We start from the raw sequence: 23140 nt of genomic DNA on the forward strand, positions 1-23140 counted from the left end.
GTAGCTGCACATACAAGATATCCGATTAAAGCTGAGGTTCCACATATTATTTAGGTATATATATCATCACTAAGTGATCCGAACTCGCCACAGGGGAAGCAAACTCAGACATCATAACACGTACCTTTACGTAGCTTTTACAGGAGATCGTCTCACCATAGCTGTCAATCTGATCAAAAGACTGGTTCAATGGCATTAAAACGAGAAAAAACGCGGCTGAATCGGTTAATCCATAGGTTGATAATGTTTCTGGGTAATAATTGTTTTTAGAATAATAATTCATAATTCAATTTGAATGTAAAAATCGGAGAGTAAAAGTTAGCTGCTAATGGTAGCTACCAGAGTTATCGCAGCTTCCGGTCTTGGCTATGCGGCAGTCTCACACACATTACCAAATAAGGAGTATGTGGGAGTTCCCCTCGATTCCATTGGCTCCGACGGTTAGAAAGAGATGTCAATCAGCAAAATCGAACAAGGGGGGCCAGAGATAGGTCAAATGACCCCAGAAGTGTTTTTTTGTTGCTAAATCTCTCTAAAAAAAGGTCAAATTTCACTTGATTTGCATCAATCTTGATACAGGGTACTTATTATATGTTGTAGTTTGGATTCCTAAAGCTTTTAGTCTACCATCCCATCATTCAAGGGTGGTTTTCACTATAAGTAAAAAAAAATTTGGACGGACACAATAATTTACACTTTTTTACTGTGTTCAATCTGAATTTACTTTAAAATAAAAACATCTATATTGATTCTGACACTTCTACATCCAACTCACAGGTGTAACCTTGCTTTGAGAAAAAAGATTATTAATTTAACCCTTTTAGAAGGGAAGATATGGTAATTTGTTCTGGGAATGTCATTTTCGAGCCTGAGACCTGAAAAACAGGCTCAGGGCCGGCTTTCCGGCGTTACACAGGAAATATTCATAACGGTATATGCTTAAAACAAAAGGTACCTTTTTCAGTCTTTATTTTGGCATTTATAAATAGCAGAAAAACATGTTTCACTTAAAGTTATCAAAACAAATATAAAAATATAAGATGTAGTGTATACAGACATCTTAAAGGATGCAGATGTCCAACAAATCGTTTCTTCCATTCCAACCGTTGTTTCCTGTAACTGTTTTCTTTCATGCATTACAATCCTGCCTGATAAAGAGCTTAAGAAAAGAAAAAAGAAAATGGACTCATTATGTATCCCAAACAAAGACATCCCAAAAAGTGTTTAACATGACATGTGAAAAAAGATCATCCCTTCTTCCAATCAATTACGTAAGATGTTTAGTACAAAACAGTCCGTTCTGCTTAGTTTATAAATAATTTTCTCCACTGTTTGAAGAGTGAAACACAGACAAAATGTCCAGACAAAGGCAGTTACTGTATTCTACCAAAGCCACATCCTCTTCTTTTCCAATCTCTCCAGAACTGTCATTTACATTTCCACCGGTGAAGACAAACCTGAGAACACCTCAGAGGGTTTTATATCATCACAATAAAAGCTCTCAGTAGTCCTGTGTGACTTAGCATTTACTTCCAGAAGAGGATGTTCCAGAAAATTAGCCAGCAGGGATAGACCAGCAAGGCTATGAGCGGGTAAACCAGAGAGCCGTACAGGCAGTGGTCCAGGATGCCCTGAGAGATGACTGACAGGTACAGCATCCAACCGTCCAGGAAGCTGATGGGCATTTCCTGCAGCTCCTGGAAGAAAAACACAGAGAAGAGGAGGGTACAGGCCGGGCTGAGGACGATCATGACGAAGGCTGATAGGAACCTAAAGGGAGAAAAGCAAGGTTTTACTTCCACCTGGCGAACATATGGCAGTACAATGAGCAAACAGTGTGTGTAGGTGTATTACTTTGGGACGTGGGGTGTGACGAAGGCGGCCACGGGCACCAGGGTGATAGCCAGGATGAAGCCCAGGGAGAAGTTGATGAGGGCGGTGCAGCCCAGCAGCACGGCCAGGTACAGCACGGCCACCAGCTTCAGCACCTTCCAGCCCTGCTCCGTGCCCCCCCCCGACAGGAGCCTACGACAGACAGCAGGACGAACAAAGGTTGTACAAGTTTCCCACAAAACTGACTCTGTTCTTGGAATTAGCTAATTTCTGTATGCCATAGCTTCTTTTAGCCAGATGTCAGCAGAATGTATGGTTAAAGTAAGGGTGTGTATGTATTTGAGCTTGTGACATGATGTTCAGGAAATATTTTTAAAGCTTTTAGTTCATCATCTTTTATAATCCTGTGAAAAAATACTAGTTGGTCATTTTTTAAAACTAATTTGTATTTGAAATATAATAAATGAAATAAAATGTGCCCACAAATTATATCATAAGGTCACTCGGGCCAAATGTCATACTTGCTTAAAAAAAAGTAAATGTCTCTGTTTTTAATCTGTTCTTTTTCGAGATTCTTCAAACATGATATAACCTCAATGTTAATTGAATTGAACAAGAGACCATCTTGTGATCAAATCACACTAACCATGACGCCAAATTGGACCAGGGGCTTAAATTGATTTTGAACCTCAACGTAATACCTGTAAAGCTACAACAGACATATAAACACCTGGCAATGTACTCAAAACAGTTTGGTTAAATAATGGCTTAAGTGCACTACACCCTGCGAGTGGATCACTTAACATGTTTTGCTGTTTTTTTTTTTAGACATTCGTCATTACCGCAAGTAAGTATTACAAAAAGAAAAACAAGTCTAATATCTGAATCAGAGTGTTGCAGGTGTAAGCATCTACCTGTTAGTGTTATGAGGCAGAGCCAGGCCTGCTGTGTACACAGCTATAGCCGTCAGGACCACAGCCTCGGTCTCAGACACTGGGAAGTGCTCCACAGCCATCTCCTGGAAGCGGATGGGCAGCGTGTACAGAGCCACTCCGGTCAGATGGCTGATCACCAGAGGGGTCAGCACCGATAGCACTCCTGGACTGGACATCTGGGAGGAAGCAGATCAGATTTTTTAAGAAACTGATTTAATAGACTCGAGATAAGTATTTTAGTTTCAGACCTGTATCTGTGTCTAACCTGCTCAGGGTCAACGACTCCGTCTTCTGTTCTCGGCGGTGGAGCTGTAAGTTGAACCCACAAATCTAAAGCCTGTATCATAGTCAAGGGCAAATCCGACATCAAGCACATACATTATATTACTGTTAAATGTAATACTGTACAGGGTTTCCCACACATAGACTTTACTTGGGCGGGGCCACCCAGGTATATTAACTTATATTTCGCGACCCATTTAGGTTTAATCTTTTTTTATCCGTCCGCGAGTACGCCATCTGCGATCGATTAATTACCCCTTCTGTACCTATGCTCTGCTATCGCGTGAAGGGTCTGCTTTATGCGCTCCGCAGTAACTCTGCTGCGAGGCTCCGGCGAACAGTTCATGAGCGTGCTCCACTAGCACCCCACCCCCATGCAATCAGGGCAAATCAATTCAAATAATTGTGAAAGGATACACGAAGCAGCAGGATGACGGCGAGGAGGCCGAAGGCCGGCATGTAGTAACCAATGGAGACGAAGTGAGAGAGGGACGGCATGAGGTAGAAGAAGTAGGACTGGTGTAGGCGCTCCAGTAAGTTATTCAGTTTACGATACATTCCTTCCATGAGCCTATAAATTAGGACGAGAAACAATAAAAACAGAAATGAGGTGTCAGTCAGCCTATAAAAGGTGAGTGAGTTCTATACACAAAAGCACGTCAAAGCCTAAATACAAATGTTTATTCTGACCTGCCAATTGTGGTGATGTCAGTCTTGTACTGACGGAAACTGTTGATGCCCTTGATGGTAGCAGCCTCGATGTGGTACCGCAGGAAAAGACCGTGATCCCCCCAGGACCGCCCGCTGGCCTGCTTCATCACCATGAGCATCATGGTCTGAACCGCATGGCTGTACCCCGACACACTGTCCCAGTCATTCCTCTGCAGCTATAGAAACATCCACAGGAAACATTTAAATAAACCCTCGGTCCTAACCACTCTGCTCACCAAAAAGAGAACATTTTTGCAGGTTTAAATCTCATCACAAGCTTACCTTGCCCTGGGTGGTGCAAAGGACTCCAATCTTCTGACAGAAGGCGTAGAACAGGTTGACTAAATCCAGGTTGGGGAGCTGCCCATTGAGGCCTTCCAGTACCAGGTCCAAACTGGTGATGACATCACTGCTGAGCTCTAGAGACAGAGCGGCCTGGATCGAACCACCGCGGCCTTGAAGGGGAGACCAGTCCATTCCTAGAGGCACCATTACAGAAGAAAAGTCCACTGAGGAGGCAGTCTTGTATGGGGGTGATAGAATACTTACAAGGATATTTGTTCATTGTTAGCGGTTAGCAGAAGAGAGACAGTTTATAAACTTTACAGTGGCAATCTTACCATATCTTGTATTTAACTTCCTCACCATTAAGAAACTTGAGTGCACTTTTTGTTAAACCAGCCTAAGAGTCCTTTTTCTTTATTGTTTTGGTTGTGTTTTTATTTCAGTAAAAGTTGTTGTGTTTTCCAAAGTCTGAATGTTTTAACAATGAATTATTCTTTGTAAGGCTGTGCTTGCCTTATTATGCTATAATATAATTGTATGTACATAAAATGCTCTCAAAATGACGATAATCGTTTGTGTATTTCTGAAACATCCCGAATAAAAGTAGTCATTGTGCCAGGCCTAGTTGTGTCTGGTTGCTGGTGGTTACCTGTAGTGTTGGTGTGATGGTAGCCCTCCAGCCAGGCCTGCATACCAATCAGATCATGCTCATTCACCAGGAAGATGATGTCCTTGGCCCAGAACACCTGACCTATTGAGGAACACAGCAGCCATTAAAACAAAAAAAGGATTGCCAGTCAAATGGTGGAGAGGGCCGTGAGTTCTGTACTTACTCCTGAAGTACTGTGCCAAGCCAAGCAGCAGCCCCACTGCCTGGTTGTTGTTATCACCGGGGGTGCAGGGGGCACTCAGCACCAGGGCTTCAGTACGGGAAGCTCTAGGGGCCCGAAGGATCCCGTAAACATTTGTGCCTTTTACCATCTGATAAGAGGAGTGAGGTGAAGAGGAAACAAGTATTATGCTTAGATATAAATGAGAAAAAACATTAGAGAAAAAATGTATCCTTCACACTTCAATCAAAAACGTACATATCTCTCTTTGTTTTCATCGGGAAAGGGCAGCGTGCGTGAGAACCTCTGAGTGAACACCTCCAGCCCGTGAGACTGCATGGTCTTCACCAGCCAGTCCACTGGCATCCCACTGCAGAGACACAAGTTGCAAAATTAGACTGGTGGATTAAAACAAATATTATTTGACACTTTTAAAATGCTATCAAACTGTGAAAGGACTCATCTATGTTCATATTACTAGTGTGTGAATAATGTAACGGCATAGACTGAGGCCTGATTGATTTGGAATAAATATCTAAATGGATTACAAATAATACAAGATCAACCATCAGATCTGTTAAATACATTTTGACCAGGATCTTTTCAGCACCACATAACCTAAGTCAGAATCATATTTTGAGACTTATTTCGCTTTAACACTTCCTGCAATTTGGAAATATCATTGTACATTTTGTCATTTTGATAAACTTCTAACTATAAAGCCCTGGCTCAGACATATATTTCCTAGAAAATAACCCAGTAGTCTATTCTATGCAGACCTTCCATGCTCTTGAAAATAAGCGTCCAAATCAGTGTTATGAAATGTTTCATGTTGTATTTACGCTATTTGTGTTTCTTACCCTGCTTTCTTCTTATGTGCTGCAAACTCTCTGCCTGTGGCCAGTGCCCTCTCCCCCGCTGGAAAGCGCTCCTCCACCATGGTAGACCCCATGGCGTTCTCTGACATGTATGTCCGCAGAGTGAACGGCTCAAATGCTAAGCCCATGAACCAGGCCACACCCGCCATGTAGCAGACCACACTGGAGTGGATAGAAATAAAGACAGAAATCACAAGTGAGAGAGTATCATCTCATATTCAAGGAGGCCATACAGAGACACATTCAAAATGTTAAGATGCAGACAAAAAATACTAAATGATACAATGGTAGACAAAACTGCTTAATTGAAAATGCACACATTAAAAGCAATAAATTAATTTCAATGAGAAAAAAAATCTGAATTAGTGGAAAGAGGAATAGATCTCAGAATGAGAAAAATCATGTTTCCATCAAAGGAGCTTGTGCATAGTTGCGTTTTGTAATAAAGTAAACTTGCATTGTCACATTCAAACTAAAGACTCACCAGATTGGGGCATTGAGGCGGGTTAGCAGGCTGATCAAAGCCCTTCTCCTGTTGGGGTCCGACAGCAGTCCCATGTTATTGTCCGTTGCAGCGAAATTCCCTGATACACTGGAGGCTGAGGGCAACACACGCACTGTTACACTAAATATCAGCTACACATTGGCAACTGATGAGATATTCATTTTGATCGAGGCAGAAAACAAACAACAAATGATATATTAAGTTTGATGACGACCCAACATTCAGATGAAAGATATTTCCATTCAGCTTGAGTTCATAAATCGCTTCCTGCCACCCATTGTCATCCACTGACAGCTGTGGTTAGCTGGCTGCTAGCTAGCTGAATGGCTTCGCCAGAGTGTAAAATGTATTCAAATGTTTTCCTCTGCAAAAGTGATCATTATGAATAGTAACGTGGTTCATATGTAAATATATATCATCATTATATGCATGAAGACAAACCTATTTCCAGTTTAAAGCCGGTCACATCCACCTGCAGAGGTGGGGCTTCTGAAACCGCTGCTAAATGTTTTCAATTTCCTTGTTCCTGCGGAAACATTACTGCAGCGGACCCACTTCCGGTGTGAAAAATAAAAAATAAAAACCAGTCATAAACGGCTCTGAATAAAACTATTCCCATTGAATAAATCTAAAATGTTTTTGTTTTTTTAAATACAAAATAAATAAATGTTCTTCTGACAATTTTACATTTCTCGAAAAAGGTAAATTAATTTAAAATGTCTTAAACCATTGGTGTAACTATTAAAGGCCAGATTTGTGCTTTTATAAATAATAGAAACTTAAGGATTTATTTTATTTGTTAAATGATTTACAAATAATTCAAAATCTATTGTATCTGAGGTTATTCAGATGAGGGTGTTGCACTTGTCTTTTCCTTATATTGTACATGTGATGTTTTGGTGTTGTTTTGTTTCTTTCCGTTAACCGTCAAGTGGGAAATAAGTATTTGTTTTGTGTTTCTCTTAGTATCCTAAGATACTGTTATGTTTGCCCTTCATTATTATGAAGGGCTGACCATCTATTTGTATGTATTTTGTTTTTTTTAGAAAGGGGCAGGTCACATACGATCGTATTCTTCTCCCTGCTCCTTTTCGCTCAATGGTGTTTTGGTAAAGTCATGTTTTGTGGCAATTATTGTACATTTGGTTTTGCGTACCATGAGCGGGACAAAAAAAATTAAATGAAATTCTTCCATGGTGGTTATCATTATGTTTAATTTAGGGTCGACGATTGTACCTTTAAAATCTTACATTAAACTTGAAAATGTTCATGCTTGTTGTCTGGACTTTGAATGAAGGACAAGACTTAAGTGCAACTGCTCACAGATGATCAAACAACACAACAATAATGCAAGGTTTATATATTTATTAATAGCTTCAGCACACATAGACTGTACAAAAGTATAATTATCATGGATACATAAAAAAAACATTCAGTCCACATTGTCTTCCCATCATGCCTCTCCATTCAGTTCAAGAACACTTTCCAGCCTGAAACCAAATCCACAGTCGAGATGTTCATTCCTCTTCGCCCATCACTCTGCAGAAGGCACAGAAGCTTCTTGGAGATGTTGCCGCACCACCTGATCCAGCACCTTGCTCACACCTTTACAAGCTGTCATGGCAGCTTCGATCAGAGCCTCCAAGTGATCCTGATGTAGTCTGGCGTCCATCTGCAGTAGAGCGATCTGTCCCCCCCGGGGCAGCAGTGCTAAGGCCAGAGAGCTCACTCCTCCACCTTCCTCTGCATAGCAAAGGTCAGCGAGGGGCGTCTCATCCACAAACCCGACGGTGCAGGCACACACATAGTCCCTCATGGGGATGCCTGCGTCAATCACCGCCAGAGTTGCAGCATTCACGCACACGCTGTAGTTCCCGCCGTCTGACTGCAGAATCTGTTTGGAAAGAAAGATTCTGGTTTCAGCACAAATAATAAATGTCTGTATTTTCTTAATCCATTATTTCTTGCTCATCATTTACCTTGACATAGATATCTATTTGGGAGCGTGGGTAGAGCTGGGTCATCACAGCGGCTTCAAACGTCTGCTTGAGGTGGAGGCTCATCTCAGTGGACTTGCGGTCCCCGTGGGGTCTCCTCTTCCGCTCCGCCGTGCTGAAGGTGGCCATGCTGTACTGACAGTTGATGACAGCTTGATCATGACGAATCCGGCTGCGTGAACCTCGTACCTAAGGGTCGACGTATACATCAACACTTCTGGCCTTCTCCATTCAACGTTCAATGATTATACACAGCACTTTATCAGGTACACCTGTACATGTAATGCAATACAATATAAAGTTAAGCCATACATTTTTCATAAACAAAAAATAATAATTTTAAGTTAACACCATCATAGAGCTATTAAGTTAACTATATTTGTATTATTAATTTGAGGTTGACATATACAGTGATATTAAACTAAACTACTTAATGTGATTGTATATAATACTTGCATGGGGGAAACACATTTCAAAGGTTGTACGCTTCAACACCACATTAAGTCATCAGTGATTTAAAAAAGAAACATTTGAAAATACATCCCTTTGCAGGACGTTTTACAGATAATAGTCGTTATAAGATTCGAAGACCAATAATTTGGCAGAGTTGTTGTACTGGACTCCTTTCAATAGAATGTAACCATAGCCTATGTACCTGAAAAGATGCCCAGGGATTGTATTGTTATCAAAACATCTCTTTAAGTGTATATGAGTTGTGTGATATTGATTTTAACAGTTTTGTCCAGCCTAGACAATTCAAAATGTGGGTGGGGGAAACAGAATGTAGGCAGTCGTATACTTTGAACTGTCTGTGTGATAACTTATGATGGGCATAAGCGGAAGTGTATATCTTCAAACCACGATGTACAACACAACAACAGCCTGTATTGTTTTGCATGACATTTTCTCTTGACACATGCAAATACAATTATTTTTCTTCTAACGCTTGAAACTTTATTGTACATTAACCCCAATTCTGGCAGATTAAACCCGTCCTGCATTACCGTTATTATACATGCTTGCTACTCACTTCATGCGGCCCGTACACCACAGCCAGAGCCTTGGTGTTTCCCTGCTCTAAATACGCCGAGCCGTCCGCCTGAGCGAACACACCCATGCGGGCCTGAAACTTCCGCAGCTCGGTGGCTTTTCTTCCATCTAAACGGTATCCCTGGTCCGACAGCAGCTCCAGACCCGCCATCTTTCTGAAAAGTTGGAAACGCAACGCCCCACGTGTCTGACGCTGTACTACATTACCCATAGACCAGTGCTTCTCAAAGTGTGGTCCGTGAGTGCCCCCTAGTGGTCCGTGAGTATATTGGTAAAATGTAACATTTGAAATAAATAAATACATTTAAGTTTTCCGCACTCTCGCGGGAATATCTCTGCAATGGAGCAGGCTTAAGTTTCAATTCGATTGCATGATATAGCCCAGCGCAACACCTTCATCACACATGTTGCCACTTGTTTGTACAATTTTCCGGCGATCTGTTCTAGAAAAACGATGTGTTTTTGGATATTTGTGGAGTTAGGTGGCAACATAACTCCACAAATAGAAGGACTACGGCATGGAAGGACTACAGCAAAACAAAAGGTCCAAATTCACGAGATTATTTTTTGCCATAACTGTCAATCATCATATTACAAATATACAGTAGGCCTATATACATTGCAATCATTTTAAACAATACAAATTAATTGTTTGCATAGTGTGGTTTGATTGAGCATCAATACTGAATTAATTATATATTGTACTAATAGTTTTAGTTATATAAATAAATGACTAAATAGCCAGACAGGGGGTTATATCCTCGCAAAATTGTCAGCATTTATTGTTTTACAAATAGTGTAAAAAATCTATTTTTTGTAAGTGCATATACTTTAATGACTTATTTTCCCTTTTAATGAGTTGGTACCAAATTGTTAATATATGCACTGGGACGTGACTTCATTTCCAGGCATGCAGGTTTGCTCTAATTAGCTGACTCTTAAATGCTTATTGTTCTGGGGTCCTACTATGTCTGGACTATGTGGATGAGTTGGGACATGGCTATACAATTTCTATGCAGGTGTTCAAATGAATCGAATGTCAGTCTGACAATGCATGGAGAGTATCACAACGTAAACACTTTTAAAAATAAAATTTATTAGCATCTCTAATGTGTATAAATAAAAACATATATGAAACAATGTATATACGTATGATGTAATGAGATTAACAATAACAGGGTTACATGTGATACAAAGGAGCAGTCTTTATTTTAGCCAGTGTATTGTGAGGAAAACTGTACCTTTAAATCAAGCCTTCAAATATGCATACCTATAAGTTGCAAATCTACATTCTTTGATAAGAATGAAACAGAAATCTGTCAGGGGTTGTAACAGGGAGAATATGGTGAATATGCAGTTTTGCGTTCCTGTTTTTTAAGATTTTAAAACATCTTTGATTTAATACATTACAAATTCTGTACTTTTAAGGTTTCACTGACAATGTCGAGGCACATAGCCTCAACACTATTCACACCGACGTTCTCAACTTAACATTACACTCAATAAAAATCCTCAAAAGGATTCCACTTCACTCTTTTCTGTTTACTGAAGTCACATTGTTCCACAGACTCGTAACAAAGGTCTTTATACGCAGACCTGAAATCTAGGGACAATATGACTATAATGTTAGACACAGCGACAAAAGAAAAGTTAGATACCAAATGACAAACTTTACATGTGACTAACAGATCCAAAAGGATCAAACAAACAACTGGATTTGCATTTGACCAATGTAACAAGGTTTGTCATTTTCTGCGATGGCTTGCTGTGCCTGGGTCAGAATACCAAGAGGACAGTGAATGGATACTTTCGTGGGAGCCTCAGGACTTGGCTCTCAGAGCAAAAAGCAAAGAAAGGAAAGGCCCTTTCTTCTTGTGTCACCCAAAGTTGTCTATTTGGTCATGCTTTTAACACTCAACATGTTCAAATGTCTTAAAAAAACTGACAGATATGCACATAGGACGAATGCTACCTCTGAAAGCTGGCCACATTTTTTTTTTATAATAGCCAATGTGATTTGTAACAGACCATAAAGCACACACCGCTGACAACTGGAGGGAATAGCTTACAACCCAACTGTCACCATGTCAGTTACAATAAGTGGACTATTATTGGCCATTGTCTCAGTTTTTCCTCATAAATTGAAAAAGATCACATTTTAAAAGGGGAGAACAACATCTTAGACTAACTGCTTCAAAGTAAAAAAACAAAACGGTGGATAGGTACAAAAAAAAGAAAAAGTGGTGTGTCTGCTTTAATACGCAGGTGTACGTGACAGTGAGAGGTTATCGGCACCCAAGGATCATGGCGACCTCATTCAGCCTTATGGAATGAAGGGACTATGTAGTAGATCTGAAAAACGATGGTCTCTGCTCCATCCCAAGTCTTTAGAAGAGTGCAAAGATCCCCTTATTTCCCTGATATATCCATGGTAACGCATCCTAAAACTCTGCAAACTCCTTCCCGCATTTTTCCGTTACAGAAACGCGGATTTCTTCCTCCTCGTAGTCGTCGAAGTTGCTGGTGTCCCCTGGGCCTCTGCACTTTGGTATGAACGGAGCTTCCACCTGCGAGAACAAGAGCAATACATATTTTAATAGCCAGAAGAAAGGAGATAATTTATTTCTTCGAGGAAGGACAGACTGTCTTCCAGAGAAATCGCCAAAAAGGTTAAGTAACCTACCTTAAAACAATGAACCTTCTAGTATAAAACTGGCATGAATGAATGATGTTAACACTGAATTAAAGTTTGAAAGGCTCTGTGTTCTTTAAACAAAGCTTTTTGAGACCTTTAGGGTGTAAAACTCTCTTCCTTTACACAGACAAAATAAGGGAGAACTGGTCCAATAATTTTTATGAAACTCTCCAAAGCCACCATACTAGACCCACTTTCAGTCAGTTGACACAATATTCCTGATTTGAGCTTTCTTCTTAAGTTCATCCATCCATCCATCTTCTCCCGCTTATCCGTGGTCGGGTCGCGGGGGTAGCAGTTCCAGCAGAGAGCCCCAAACTTTCTTTTCCCTGGCGACATCAACCAGCTCTGACTGGGGGATCCCAAGGCGCTCCCAGGCCAGCGAAGAGATATAATCCCTCCACCTGGTCCTAGGTCTACCCCTTGGTCTCTTCCCAGCTGGACGTGCCTGGAACACCTCCCTAGGGAGGCGCCCAGGTGGCATCCTAACTAGGTGCCCGAACCACCTCAACTGGCTCCTTTCGACGCAAAGGAGGAGCCACTTCTTAAGTTATTTTTGTGAATTAAAGAAAGCTTCTTCCTGGTTCACAAAGAAGTGCAACGCCATAGATTTCTTCAAAAGAGAAAGTATGAATGCGTGCACCTACATTTCTAAATAATCATGTCTTCCCCTCTTGACAGCAGGACACTTTCCCACCTTCAAGTGTTGCAAGTTCAAATGTTATAAACATTTTTGCTTTTGGATATGGTCAGACCACGCTTTGTACAAAGTGGTTCATCTCAAGAATACTTCAGCATTAGCAGGGAATAGCTCAAATCAAAGATTTGGTTTTGCATATTTCAGTAAACCTTGCCTTGATTGAAAACTATTACGTGATGTGTTTTTTCACAATGATTAACCATCAAAAGTAGATTTTTAGATTTACCACCGTTTTCACGTTTTTCAGATTTGTCTTGTAAGGCCCCTACACACCAAGCCGATTTCAGCCGTCGATAGACGAAGCGGAAGTGAAGAAGGCACACACAGACGGCTATTATTTTTCATTTTCATCTCACCTGGACGCAAGAATTTATTTTACATCATGGCGATCTGGAATGAAGAAACCGAAGACCAACTCAGTTGCCACGTAATTTGCTGCCACACTTCCTGCATGAGTTGGACAATAGCTTCTTCAAGTATTTAACGGACAGGACCCTGGACGATGTGGCTATTTTTTTTATTATTGTAGGCTTATTACTTACTATTTTTATCTTATTGTATTTTAGTCGATTGTTTACATTGTACAGTTCTACATTTGATAATAAACCACTTTTTACCGCTACTGCAAAATACAAAACTTTATTTCGTACCTTGATACTACAGCCATTAGATAACACAACATTAGAATGAGGATAACATTAGCTATACTACAATAAAAGTCAGAAGATACAGATGTACATGATGATACATCATTTGCCTGTCAGTGTTATAATGTTGTATATGAATATAATCTTGGATTATAATTACTGATGCATGGAATGTGGTAGCAGCAGTACTTTAAGGTTGCCAGCCACAATGCTTAAATTGTTTCTTTCTGCTTCAGAGAGCTGAAGTTTGTATATATCACGCAGTCTGTCTTCCGGTTGCCTCTTTTGAATGACGAATACACACTACTGTCGCCTGCTGGTAAGGAGAGTTATTGCCACTCACGCATGCGCAGTTCGTACGTGCTACTTGGCCTTCGGCTGAAGTCTTTGCGGTGTGTTCCAGTGCGACTGTTGGCCAAGACGCAGGAGACGTGAGTTGACACAACAGTCCGTCCGTCGGGACGTGTTCTTTGGTATCAGCTTGGTGTGTAGGGGCCTTTACACATTTCAACATATTTCTAAATAAATGTTCTAATTGTTCGACATTTAATCAATTATAGTTCTTGCAGAGTATATAAAACAACATCAAGGCCTTCCTGGCTGTGATTCTGTTTTCACAATTTTTTTGAAATAAACCATTTCATCAGCGTTTTCTCATTACAGTTTTTTACGGAGTGAAGTTCATACTCTCTGAGGCCAAGGCTTGACATGCCACAAACAGAAATCTTCAGTGTACTGTTTCTGCAAAGCAGTCAGTCCACCTCCCTTTACTCTGTGTTTACTAAACACTTAGTGTTTGGCTGTCTGAGAATAGTCAATGAAGGTGGAAAGATACAGGAAGACATGGCTTTAGCAGGGATTCAAAGCGTAGATGGGTGTGTTCGTGTGCAGGCCAAGCCATCTGAGGTCCTTTTCAAAGTTCAGGACAATGAAAGGTTTATGAAGCTCGGAGTAACTCAAAATGTGTCATCACTAACCCCTTAATGTAACTTAATGGAGAGATTAATTAAAATGACAATTTATTTATAAATGTGCACTGCAGATAACTAAATAACATAAAATGAATCTGGTTACTTATCGGTACAGGTGTGGCTATTTTTGCTCTTCTCATCTTTCTTTCATTTAAAACAAAATACATGTATTATTGAGGAAAAATGTAGTCCATGTCTACCATAAAAGTAAATTCAATCAATTTGGTAACTATATAGACTTAGTAATTATCAACAGTAACAAATAAACATTGTGAAAACTAAAACACCTTTTGCAACAAAAAAAAACATTACAGTCTGACGTTGATACAGCAATCTTAAGGATGCCAAATGTACTTCACCAAATAGTCGCCGTAAACATACATTATAGTGTCCCAGATTTTCTGTTGGTTAAAGCAGCTATTTTTCACCACCAGTAACTATTGTAAAGCATGTGGTAAACACTAAATAAAGGAAGAGCATCAATAGTTTAAGCAAAAAAGTAGTATGATTGTATAACGATTAAAGGTTAAACACAATCAACAGATCAATGGAGTTCTAGCCTGAGCTTAATATGTACTTTGATTAATCGAAGAGCGCCATTATCATTGTCACCCTGCAAAATGCCATGTAGCTCACAGCCAGCAGAGGAGCTGAGTCACTTCCAAGTGAAAAAAAAAAACAGCACTGGATTGATGAAGTGTCTTCTGATAACTTCCCAAAAACAAAATAGTATAAAACAATACAGTCGAAGCATCGTGGCTGGGAATCTTTCAACTACCAAATAAAGAAATCACTATCAACAAATCAATATCTAATTAACTTATTTTTTTTAAAGAGGTAACAGTGTTTGGTGTGACCACAAAATGCTCTTGGTATCTTGCCTTTCTCTCGTAGATGGCGATCCAGTCTGTTGTGGCGAACCATTTGTGGCCTTTGATGTCGTTCACTCCGTTCTTCAGGTTGCCGTAACGTTTGGTCAGATCCACCTGCAGCAGGTTTCTCAAAAGGTCCTTCAGGTCGGAGCTGAAGTGGGACGGGAATCGTACCTAGAGAGAAGAGGACAAACCTTTCTTAGAAAAACGTTTTGGCAGTTAAAAAGGGAGATGGGCTAATTTATCATCTATTGGTTGAAACTAGACGGTTGTCAGCTTATCCGCCATGACTGGTCATCATCTTTCAGTCTTGCCAGTTAAATTAACAGACAAAATGGTTAACCTTGCACAAACGGTAACGTCAAAGCCTTACTCATACAACATGACGCCCCAGTGGAATTTTTTCAGACATAAAGCTTGCAATTACTCCGCAAGTCCAAAATAAGCGAAAAAACAAGGTTTTCACAGAAGGTCCTGATATTGGTGCAGTTTATAAGAAAATTTCAATTATGTAATAGCTAATTTTTTATTACTAAACTTAGAATCAATTAAAATATAATATAAAATGTTCCATTAAAAAAGAAATTACAAAATGTTTGTGTATGCTGTCAATATATGGTTTGCAAAGTTAGAAATCCAAAATGACAGGTCTAACAATTGCACATTACATCTCTAGATGAAATCTGGGTTTTGTACATGCACACCTATATCTGTCTTTTACCCAAACCATAAAGAAAAAGCACAATTAAAAGTGTTTCATGTAAACGTATTAGGGGTGTAACGGTTCACAAACATTTCGGTTCGGTACGTACCTCGGTTTTTAGGTCACGGTTCGGTTCGGTACGTTTTCGGTACAGCAGAAAAAATTATCACAAAACATAACATATTTTTTTCAAATTATTATTAAACTGTGAATATTCACTCAAATAAATACAAAATATAATAAAATAAACATTAAGGTGCAGCATTTCGATGAACTGAAATAATCTGTATTTTAACTTTACTGTACTAGTACTCACAAAACATAAACTACTAGTTTTGGGTTTTTAATTATTATTAAACTATGAATATTCACTCAAATAAATACAAAATATAATAAAATAAACATTAAGGTGCAGCTTTTTAATTAACTGAAATAATCTGTATTTGAACTGTACTGTACTAGCACCTAAGCAGCCAGTTTGACATTATGACTTGCTTGTCATTGTATTTTCATGTTTTTTTAAAGAAAAATGTACTTGTCCACATTGCTTGCCGAAAGGGCAGATCTGCTGGCACTAACAATGTCTCCTGCTGTGGAGAACACCCTCTCTCTAGGGACAGAGGTAGCAGATACAGCCAGGTAACGCTTTGCTAACATGGCAACATAAGGATATTTGGCGTTTGTAATAGCTTTGGCTCGGTCTGAACTTTTTGCGAGTGGTGGAGGCTTAAATGCTAGTGGGAGTTGGGTTTGCACTTCAGTCTTTTGGTACCGGTGATATTCACGTTCGGGTGATGCCTTTTCAAATGAGTGTGCAAGTTTGATGTATTGCCAGCCGCGTAACCAATTTTAGTTGAACAATGCCGACAAACAGCTTTGGTTCGGTCCACCTGTCTTTGTCCGTCATCCTTGTACGTAACTGCGAAACCAAAATGTTCCCAAACCGGAGACTTCAATGATGCTGGAGGATTTTCGAGCTCAACTTTATCTGCGTTCGCCATTTAGACAGTTCCTCAAATTACTGACTACATTTGAACGCATCCCTCTGACATAGTATGCCTCTCGTCCAATGAAATGACTTGCTCGCTCTATGACGCGTTGAACACAATGGGAGCAAAATACTCTGAATGCTGCGACGCAGCACCTGAGATTACTTCCAAGAAGTTGTTCACGTTCTCAATTTTTTAAGTTTAACGTTATATTCGTTCGGTACACATGTGAACCGAAGGGCCCGTACCGAATAATTTCGGTACGGGTACGTGTACCGTTACACCCCTAAAACGTATCCAAAAACGAAAAAACCTTACCTTTCCAGACACGATCTTCTCATAGATCTGAATGGGCTGATCTGCAAAGAATGGAGGGTATCCAGCTGCCATTTCGTAGATGAGGACTCCGAGGGCCCACCAGTCCACGGCTTTGTTATAGCCCTAACAAGAAAAGAGACAGATATTGCTGTTACTTAATTGTTAAGACGTCCTTTACATTTGTGCTACCAAGTGTTAAAGATCACTGTTGGATCTGTGCATTTAAGATAACTGTAAAAGTGTCAATACTTTGCTGAGGATGATTTCTGGTGCCAGGTACTCCGGTGTCCCACACAACGTCCAGGTCCTGCCTTTTACCCGCTTGGCAAATCCAAAGTCTGTCACCTTTAAGGAGCATATATACAATGCATGGGTCAAGTGTCGCCTTATAAGACAGAGCAGCATTATGTTTTGATTTGTTGTTGTTGTAGCTCACCTGAATGTATCCGTGGTGGTCAATGAGAAGGTTCTCAGGTTTCAGATCTCTGTATATGAGATCTAGTGAGTGGAGGTACTCAAATGTCAGCACTATCTGGGCGGCGTAAAATCGAGCATGTGGTTCACTGTAGGAGGAGGAGGAGGAGAAGGAGGAGGAGGAGGAGGAGGAGGAGGAGGAGGAGGAAAAGGGTGGTCACTTCTCTGTAGCATTCTTACGAACAAATCAATGTATGTTATGACACACGGCAGAAAATAAAAGATGATCTCAAGAGTAAATTCAATATTTGGACACTGTGTATTTCTATGGAATTAGTTGATGACAAAACTAACCTGAACCTTCCAATTCGTCTTAGGTGTGAGAACATCTCTCCTCCTGGAACGTACTCCATCACCATGTACAAGTTGGAGTTGTCCTAAAAGAAAAATCAAAAATAAACTTGCTCCAAAACTGAATAATGGAATTTCAGCTACGATAATAAATTAATTAAAAAAGCACACTGTACCTTAAACGCGTAATCGAGTCTGACGAGAAAGGGGAAGCTCACAGCCTGTAATATCCTCTTCTCGTTTAGTGTGTGTTCTATTTGCTTGAGTTTCACCACCTGACAGATAACAAGAGATAAGATGACCTTGTCGGGGAAATCTCACTTACACTAGCAAATAGCTGGCACTGAAAGCAGCTTTTAGTTTTCTATTTATTTATTTTACTTGTGTCCCCTACAAATCAACACAAACACATTGTAATGTTATTTTAGGGAGATATGGAGGTTAGTGTATTAAATGTACACTGCACATGTAAACACTTTTATCTAGTGGAAACTGTTCCATGAGGCCTAACTCTGGCTCCCACTGACCTTTTGCTTGTCCAGTATTTTCATGGCAAAGTATTGCTCTGTGCCTTTGTGTTTCACCAGCATGACTCTTCCAAATGAGCCAGTACCCAGGGTCTTTAATCTCTCAAAGTCATCTAGGCACGTCGTGCTCTGTGGAAATAAAACAGTTTGTTAGCCTCGATGGACGTAGCTACGGACAATTGTGTTTAAATCATTTTTCCTTATTCCCACCTGTGCTGGGCATTCCCATTTCCGTAAGAAATCTTCTTTGGCTTTGGCTAGAAACTCTTTTACTACAAAACGAAAGAGCACAGACAGATACAGTTAGCATACACTCGTCTAGTGAAAAAGCTGGATTATTTACATTAAAAACACATTTGAGTTCAAGATTAAACTGGCAAAAATACCAAATGCTATCATACTAAAAAGGGGATAGTTAAAACATATCGGAAATGACATTTAAACTGTAAATCAATAGAGAAAAACATGGGCAACGTCAACTCTCATCTGGATATACATTAGATGTGACTACCAACACTTTGCTCTGAAGAGACATGACAAGACACAAAACACAAGACAACAACATTCAAGACTAATGATGCATGCCAAGACACTCAGGATATTCTGTTATTTAGTAGCCTTATTCTCAAAAGGAAGGGAGAAAAGCAACACTTATAATTACAGGGTAAGGCTCTCTGGGCATCTTGTGAATAGATACATATTACAGTATGGGGGAAGGCTATTAAACACAGCAGAATAAATGGTAAGCAAAGACAAACCAATGTATGGAAAATCCAGATTGAGAGAATGAGGATAACAAAAACACGGACTTATTATCAAAGCACACAATAAAGGAAAGCACAACTAGCAAGTATTATGAATAAAAACGAATGTCGTTCTGCCATACTGGTCATCTTTGGGAGGAATTAGCATACCAAAAGTCTCTATTGATCACCAAGGTTTTGCAGGAACAACCACCCAGATGGATGGGATGATACGGAAGAGAAGACAGAGAGAAATATAGAGTTCATGTACATAACAACAAGTATAAAAGATCAACAAACATGAAGATATGCAGTGAATAAAAGAGACAGGAATGGAAACAGAGTTGACAATCACCCGAGGAATTTAAACATAGACTGACAGTCTACTGCGGTATTTGAGGAACAGGTGTAACAAAATGGCATGAAGCTGAGATTCAGTCGTGCATATTAGGTCAGATGGACAAGATAATACTGCATGCTAGAGAACAAACTATTGCAAACCTATATTACCCAACAAAGATTTAAAAGAATGTATGAAGCCTAATGAGAGTTTTTTTCCTGCGTTTTAATCTGAGAATTTCTCTCCTGATAATAGTTTTGAAGCTATGAGGAATTCTTTGAGAAATATTGAATTGAGTTGAATCAACAATATAGTTCACATAAAAACGATCTGCAACTATTCTGATAATTGATTACATTTTAAATAAAAAAGGGAGACAAACATTTCATAGTTTTAGCTTCTAGATTGTCAGGATCTGCTGCGTGTGTGTCTTATGTAGGAATGAAACTATTATCCATACTATCAATACTATTATACTACTGTACTATTATACTATTACAACACTACTATATCAATACACCAACCTCTACTATATATACTATCTACAAAGGCGATGATGTCTGGCCAACCGTCCTCAAACCTCAAGATATTCTTATCTTTGGCATTGGCATTCTTGCTTGAAACAGTTAATACATTAAGGTAATTTACATTTTAAAAATACTACACAGACTAATCACTTTAGCAACAAACCTTTAACATGGTAGGCAGCTCTGGTTTATACTAACCGATTAAAGAAAATAATGTGCAGATTGCTTGAAATTTAAAAAAGTTAGTTGCAAGGCAACAAAACAACATTCATTATGACTTAATATCCCCTATCCACTCACAGAAACTTTAAACAGTTAAATAATACGAGGGTATTTTTGTCCCAACAAATGTCTCTCCCACATTTGGTACCTAGGGAGACAAACAAAATGGTCCGAAGCTAGCACAGTTGGCCATCTTGAAAGCAATGCCAAAATCCGGACAAGCATAACATGGTTCAGTTATGTCGGCCTGTTCTGTTACACAACAGAGTGAAACACAATACACGGGCACAGTGAAATAAAATAGGTGTCATGATGGCAGCTGTTTAATTTCCCTGTGCAAGTGTGACTGCCTTGGTGCTACTGGCAGCTATATATACAGTAAACACAGGTACTCCAGTGTATATATACACAACTCCGTAGGCCCCCAGGTCGTCCTGTCAGAGCGACTACGCACCACACAAATCTGCAGCTCAGGGCACAGTGTCAGCTTAAACGGGTTTAACAGTTAGCCCCAGCGCAGGATCTAGGGATCATAGTTACACTCAAAAGATATGCGTGGCACAAAGGGAAGTATTGCTGATCTGATCATCTCTGTCTGCCTGCGTATCTCTGGCTGGCACTGCTCACTGTGCCTGCCTGCCTGCATGTTCTTTCTCAACAGGTCAATAAATCTCAGGGAAGGTATTTCACTGCATCATAAAGTGAGGCTACTTCAAACAAACTAATCGTGTAACTGAACAGACAGTACTCTGCGTGTTTTTAAAATAATACAAATAAATGAAGGTAGTTTCAGTGACGGATTTTGTGCAATCAATTCTGTAAAACAACAACACCCACAGCTTTTATGTTTACAGCCAGGTATAGGGAAACATTAGTGATTTATCACTCAGGAGGATGCTCAATGATGACCAGCTGAACACATAAAAGTATACCAGCACAAAGTAACACTGTCCTAGCCCCAGTTACGTCAAACCGTTCAAAGCTTGTAATACCCCTTATCCTCTGACGAAGGTCTGATGACAAGCCGCTCCAGTCAATGACGAGCTCAATGAGAGAAGTCAGCCTTGATGGACCTCTACCACGGCAAGATTAGAAAAAGGGGCTCTAAATAAACACAAATGTCACAATACAAGTGTTTCTGTCTGAGCGGGTGTGCATATGCTGGGAAGACACTAGTAGGTCCCAGTTTTATGAATGGAAAGAGCACATTTGTCATTTCTTCACCATATTAGGTCAGGGTGCTGTGCAGTAAGAAAGCTTTGTTTATGTAGCCAAGAATAAGATGTGGCAGAGAAGACAGAGGCAGAAACAATCCCACACTGTCTTTAAGTTAAATGTATTGGTTATTAAAAACAATAAGTGCAATAAGACTCATATACTGATTTGTATTAAGTAAAAGGGGGGATGATGAGATGATGCTAATTTGGAGACGTTTAGTCTAAGGGTTTAGATAGTAATCGACAAAACACGCCACGGCTAACTGTGTGTGTGCAGGCCTGAACAGCTACGACCATCAAGAGGCAATGAAATGACAGGGGCCTTCTGAGGGCTAATCCCCCTCCCCACAGCTAAAGTTAGCAGGCTAGCTGGTCATCAAACTGGGTCTTTCTTGTGCTCCAATTGCCATGCAAACAACCCCTTTAACGCGTGAAATCATCAATAAGGGGAATGTATCGATACCTATTGATTTCACGGCGCTGTAACAGGCTTTAATGGGATGTTAACACTGTCAACGCTCCCCCTGCTCCCCACCCCCTTGCAGCCAAGAAAACCACAACATCCACGGGGTCTTTATGCTAACAGCTAACTTAGCTATGCCCTTTTTGTACTCATGTAACGCGCAAAAATCACACCAAAAAATTCCAAGCTTTGACAAATATCGACACATAAAAAGGGCGAATGTTTTGCAGCGCTCTTTGGATAACAGTGCGGGGGATGACGGACGCACGGCCCTCCCCTGCTTTCAACAATACTGTACCACAGTTTCAGTGTAATAACAGGCTAGCTACCGTTATTGAGGGTTCATAATGTAACATAAAACACAGTTAAAGCCCAAAAACTCACCGCTCTCCAGCTCGTTGCCCTTCTTGGCGGTGGCAGCGTTCCCCATGGTGTGGAAGACACGGCGGTCGCTCCGACTGAGAGGAGATGGCGGTGGCTAGCTAACACTTCTTCCTACAGCTGATATCCCCCTTTTAAAAAATAGGGGGAAAACCCAAACCGATGCAAATGTTAAGTCGGTTCAAACGTCAGGAAATACAGTCGAGTATCCCTTCCAGCGACCCCCCCTCTGTCTCTCCCTCTCCTTCTTCCCTGGGACAGATTTCCGCTGTTGCAGGTTCAGGAGTGTGGTTGACATGAAGCTAGCGGTCACTTGTGTCTCAGCTGCTCCCCCCCTCACCCGCAACACTCAGCTGCATTCACCGTGCGCTGAGAGATGTCTGTGTCAAGATACCAAAACTTGTCTTGCTTCCGCAGTTTTGGAGCATCATGATTGCATTTACAGACATGAATGGCATTCAGGTACACGTTTGCGTGACTTAACTAGAGGGTTATTATAACCCAGGCAGGCAGAAATGCACGTTCTTTTTTTGTATTTGCATTTTGTTGGCTTATCCAGCTGTTAATGGATTCAAAGGCGCCTTCAGCAGTGTCCGTAGGGATATAATAAGCTGTGACTAGAAGCCTATGCAGTGGTGGAAGAAGTCGATATTTATAGTAAAAATAGCAGTGGTGTAATGTAACTAATTTGCTACACTAAGTACATTTAATAGCCTACTTAAGTACAATGTTGAGGTACATACTTTACCTGAGT

At 40.3% G+C, this 23140-nt stretch overlaps 3 protein-coding genes across 3 annotated transcripts; all 3 read right to left on the reverse strand.

Annotated features, from left to right (window-relative positions):
* Nucleotides 1-952: 952 nt before the first annotated feature.
* Nucleotides 953-6942, reverse strand: gpaa1 (glycosylphosphatidylinositol anchor attachment 1). Its single transcript, XM_034234642.1, has 13 exons — nucleotides 6701-6942; nucleotides 6239-6353; nucleotides 5737-5916; nucleotides 5135-5246; nucleotides 4880-5027; nucleotides 4696-4797; nucleotides 4044-4240; nucleotides 3741-3937; nucleotides 3468-3621; nucleotides 3034-3105; nucleotides 2748-2944; nucleotides 1855-2025; nucleotides 953-1770 (listed from the first exon to the last, which is right to left on the reverse strand). Exons 2-13 carry the CDS (start codon nucleotides 6310-6312, stop codon nucleotides 1527-1529), a joined length of 1848 nt encoding a protein of 615 aa, XP_034090533.1. The 5' UTR covers nucleotides 6313-6353; nucleotides 6701-6942; the 3' UTR covers nucleotides 953-1526.
* A 667-nt stretch (nucleotides 6943-7609) lies between these two features.
* On the reverse strand, nucleotides 7610-9534 carry exosc4 (exosome component 4). The gene is made up of 3 exons (XM_034234645.1): nucleotides 9287-9534; nucleotides 8239-8445; nucleotides 7610-8153 (listed from the first exon to the last, which is right to left on the reverse strand). The coding sequence occupies exons 1-3, from the start codon at nucleotides 9515-9517 to the stop codon at nucleotides 7794-7796; spliced, it is 798 nt and encodes a 265-aa protein (XP_034090536.1). The 5' UTR covers nucleotides 9518-9534; the 3' UTR covers nucleotides 7610-7793.
* Nucleotides 9535-10382: 848 nt separating this feature from the next.
* Nucleotides 10383-22766, reverse strand: prkacbb (protein kinase, cAMP-dependent, catalytic, beta b). The gene is made up of 10 exons (XM_034234544.1): nucleotides 22390-22766; nucleotides 18704-18765; nucleotides 18494-18622; nucleotides 18143-18241; nucleotides 17970-18052; nucleotides 17638-17764; nucleotides 17451-17546; nucleotides 17202-17324; nucleotides 15201-15365; nucleotides 10383-11873 (listed from the first exon to the last, which is right to left on the reverse strand). The coding sequence occupies exons 1-10, from the start codon at nucleotides 22433-22435 to the stop codon at nucleotides 11748-11750; spliced, it is 1056 nt and encodes a 351-aa protein (XP_034090435.1). The 5' UTR covers nucleotides 22436-22766; the 3' UTR covers nucleotides 10383-11747.
* Between the last annotated feature and the right edge of the window lie 374 nt (nucleotides 22767-23140).

The sequence above is a fragment of the Gymnodraco acuticeps genome, unplaced genomic scaffold (genome assembly GCF_902827175.1).
Source record: "Gymnodraco acuticeps unplaced genomic scaffold, fGymAcu1.1, whole genome shotgun sequence".
Taxonomy (NCBI): domain Eukaryota; kingdom Metazoa; phylum Chordata; class Actinopteri; order Perciformes; family Bathydraconidae; genus Gymnodraco; species Gymnodraco acuticeps.

Bases quoted from the DNA above. Each gene is read 5' to 3' on its own strand.
- gpaa1 (XM_034234642.1), bottom strand. From the start codon at position 6,312: ATGGGACTGCTGTCGGACCCCAACAGGAGAAGGGCTTTGATCAGCCTG. The intron at 3,938-4,043 runs GTAAGCTTGTGA...ATGTTTCTATAG, and splicing joins TTTGCACCACCCAGGGCAAG to CTGCAGAGGAATGACTGGGA. The intron at 3,622-3,740 runs GTCAGAATAAAC...CCTAATTTATAG, and splicing joins GACATCACCACAATTGGCAG to GCTCATGGAAGGAATGTATC.
- exosc4 (XM_034234645.1), bottom strand. From the start codon at position 9,517: ATGGGTAATGTAGTACAGCGTCAGACACGTGGGGCGTTGCGTTTCCAA. The intron at 8,446-9,286 runs GTGAGTAGCAAG...GTCGACCCTTAG, and splicing joins TGGTGTACGGGCCGCATGAA to GTACGAGGTTCACGCAGCCG. The intron at 8,154-8,238 runs GTAAATGATGAG...CTTTCCAAACAG, and splicing joins AAATAGATATCTATGTCAAG to ATTCTGCAGTCAGACGGCGG.
- prkacbb (XM_034234544.1), bottom strand. From the start codon at position 22,435: ATGGGGAACGCTGCCACCGCCAAGAAGGGCAACGAGCTGGAGAGCG. The intron at 18,053-18,142 runs GTACAGTGTGCT...TTTTTCTTTTAG, and splicing joins GACTCGATTACGCGTTTAAG to GACAACTCCAACTTGTACAT. The intron at 17,765-17,969 runs GTTAGTTTTGTC...CTCCTCCTACAG, and splicing joins AGACGAATTGGAAGGTTCAG to TGAACCACATGCTCGATTTT.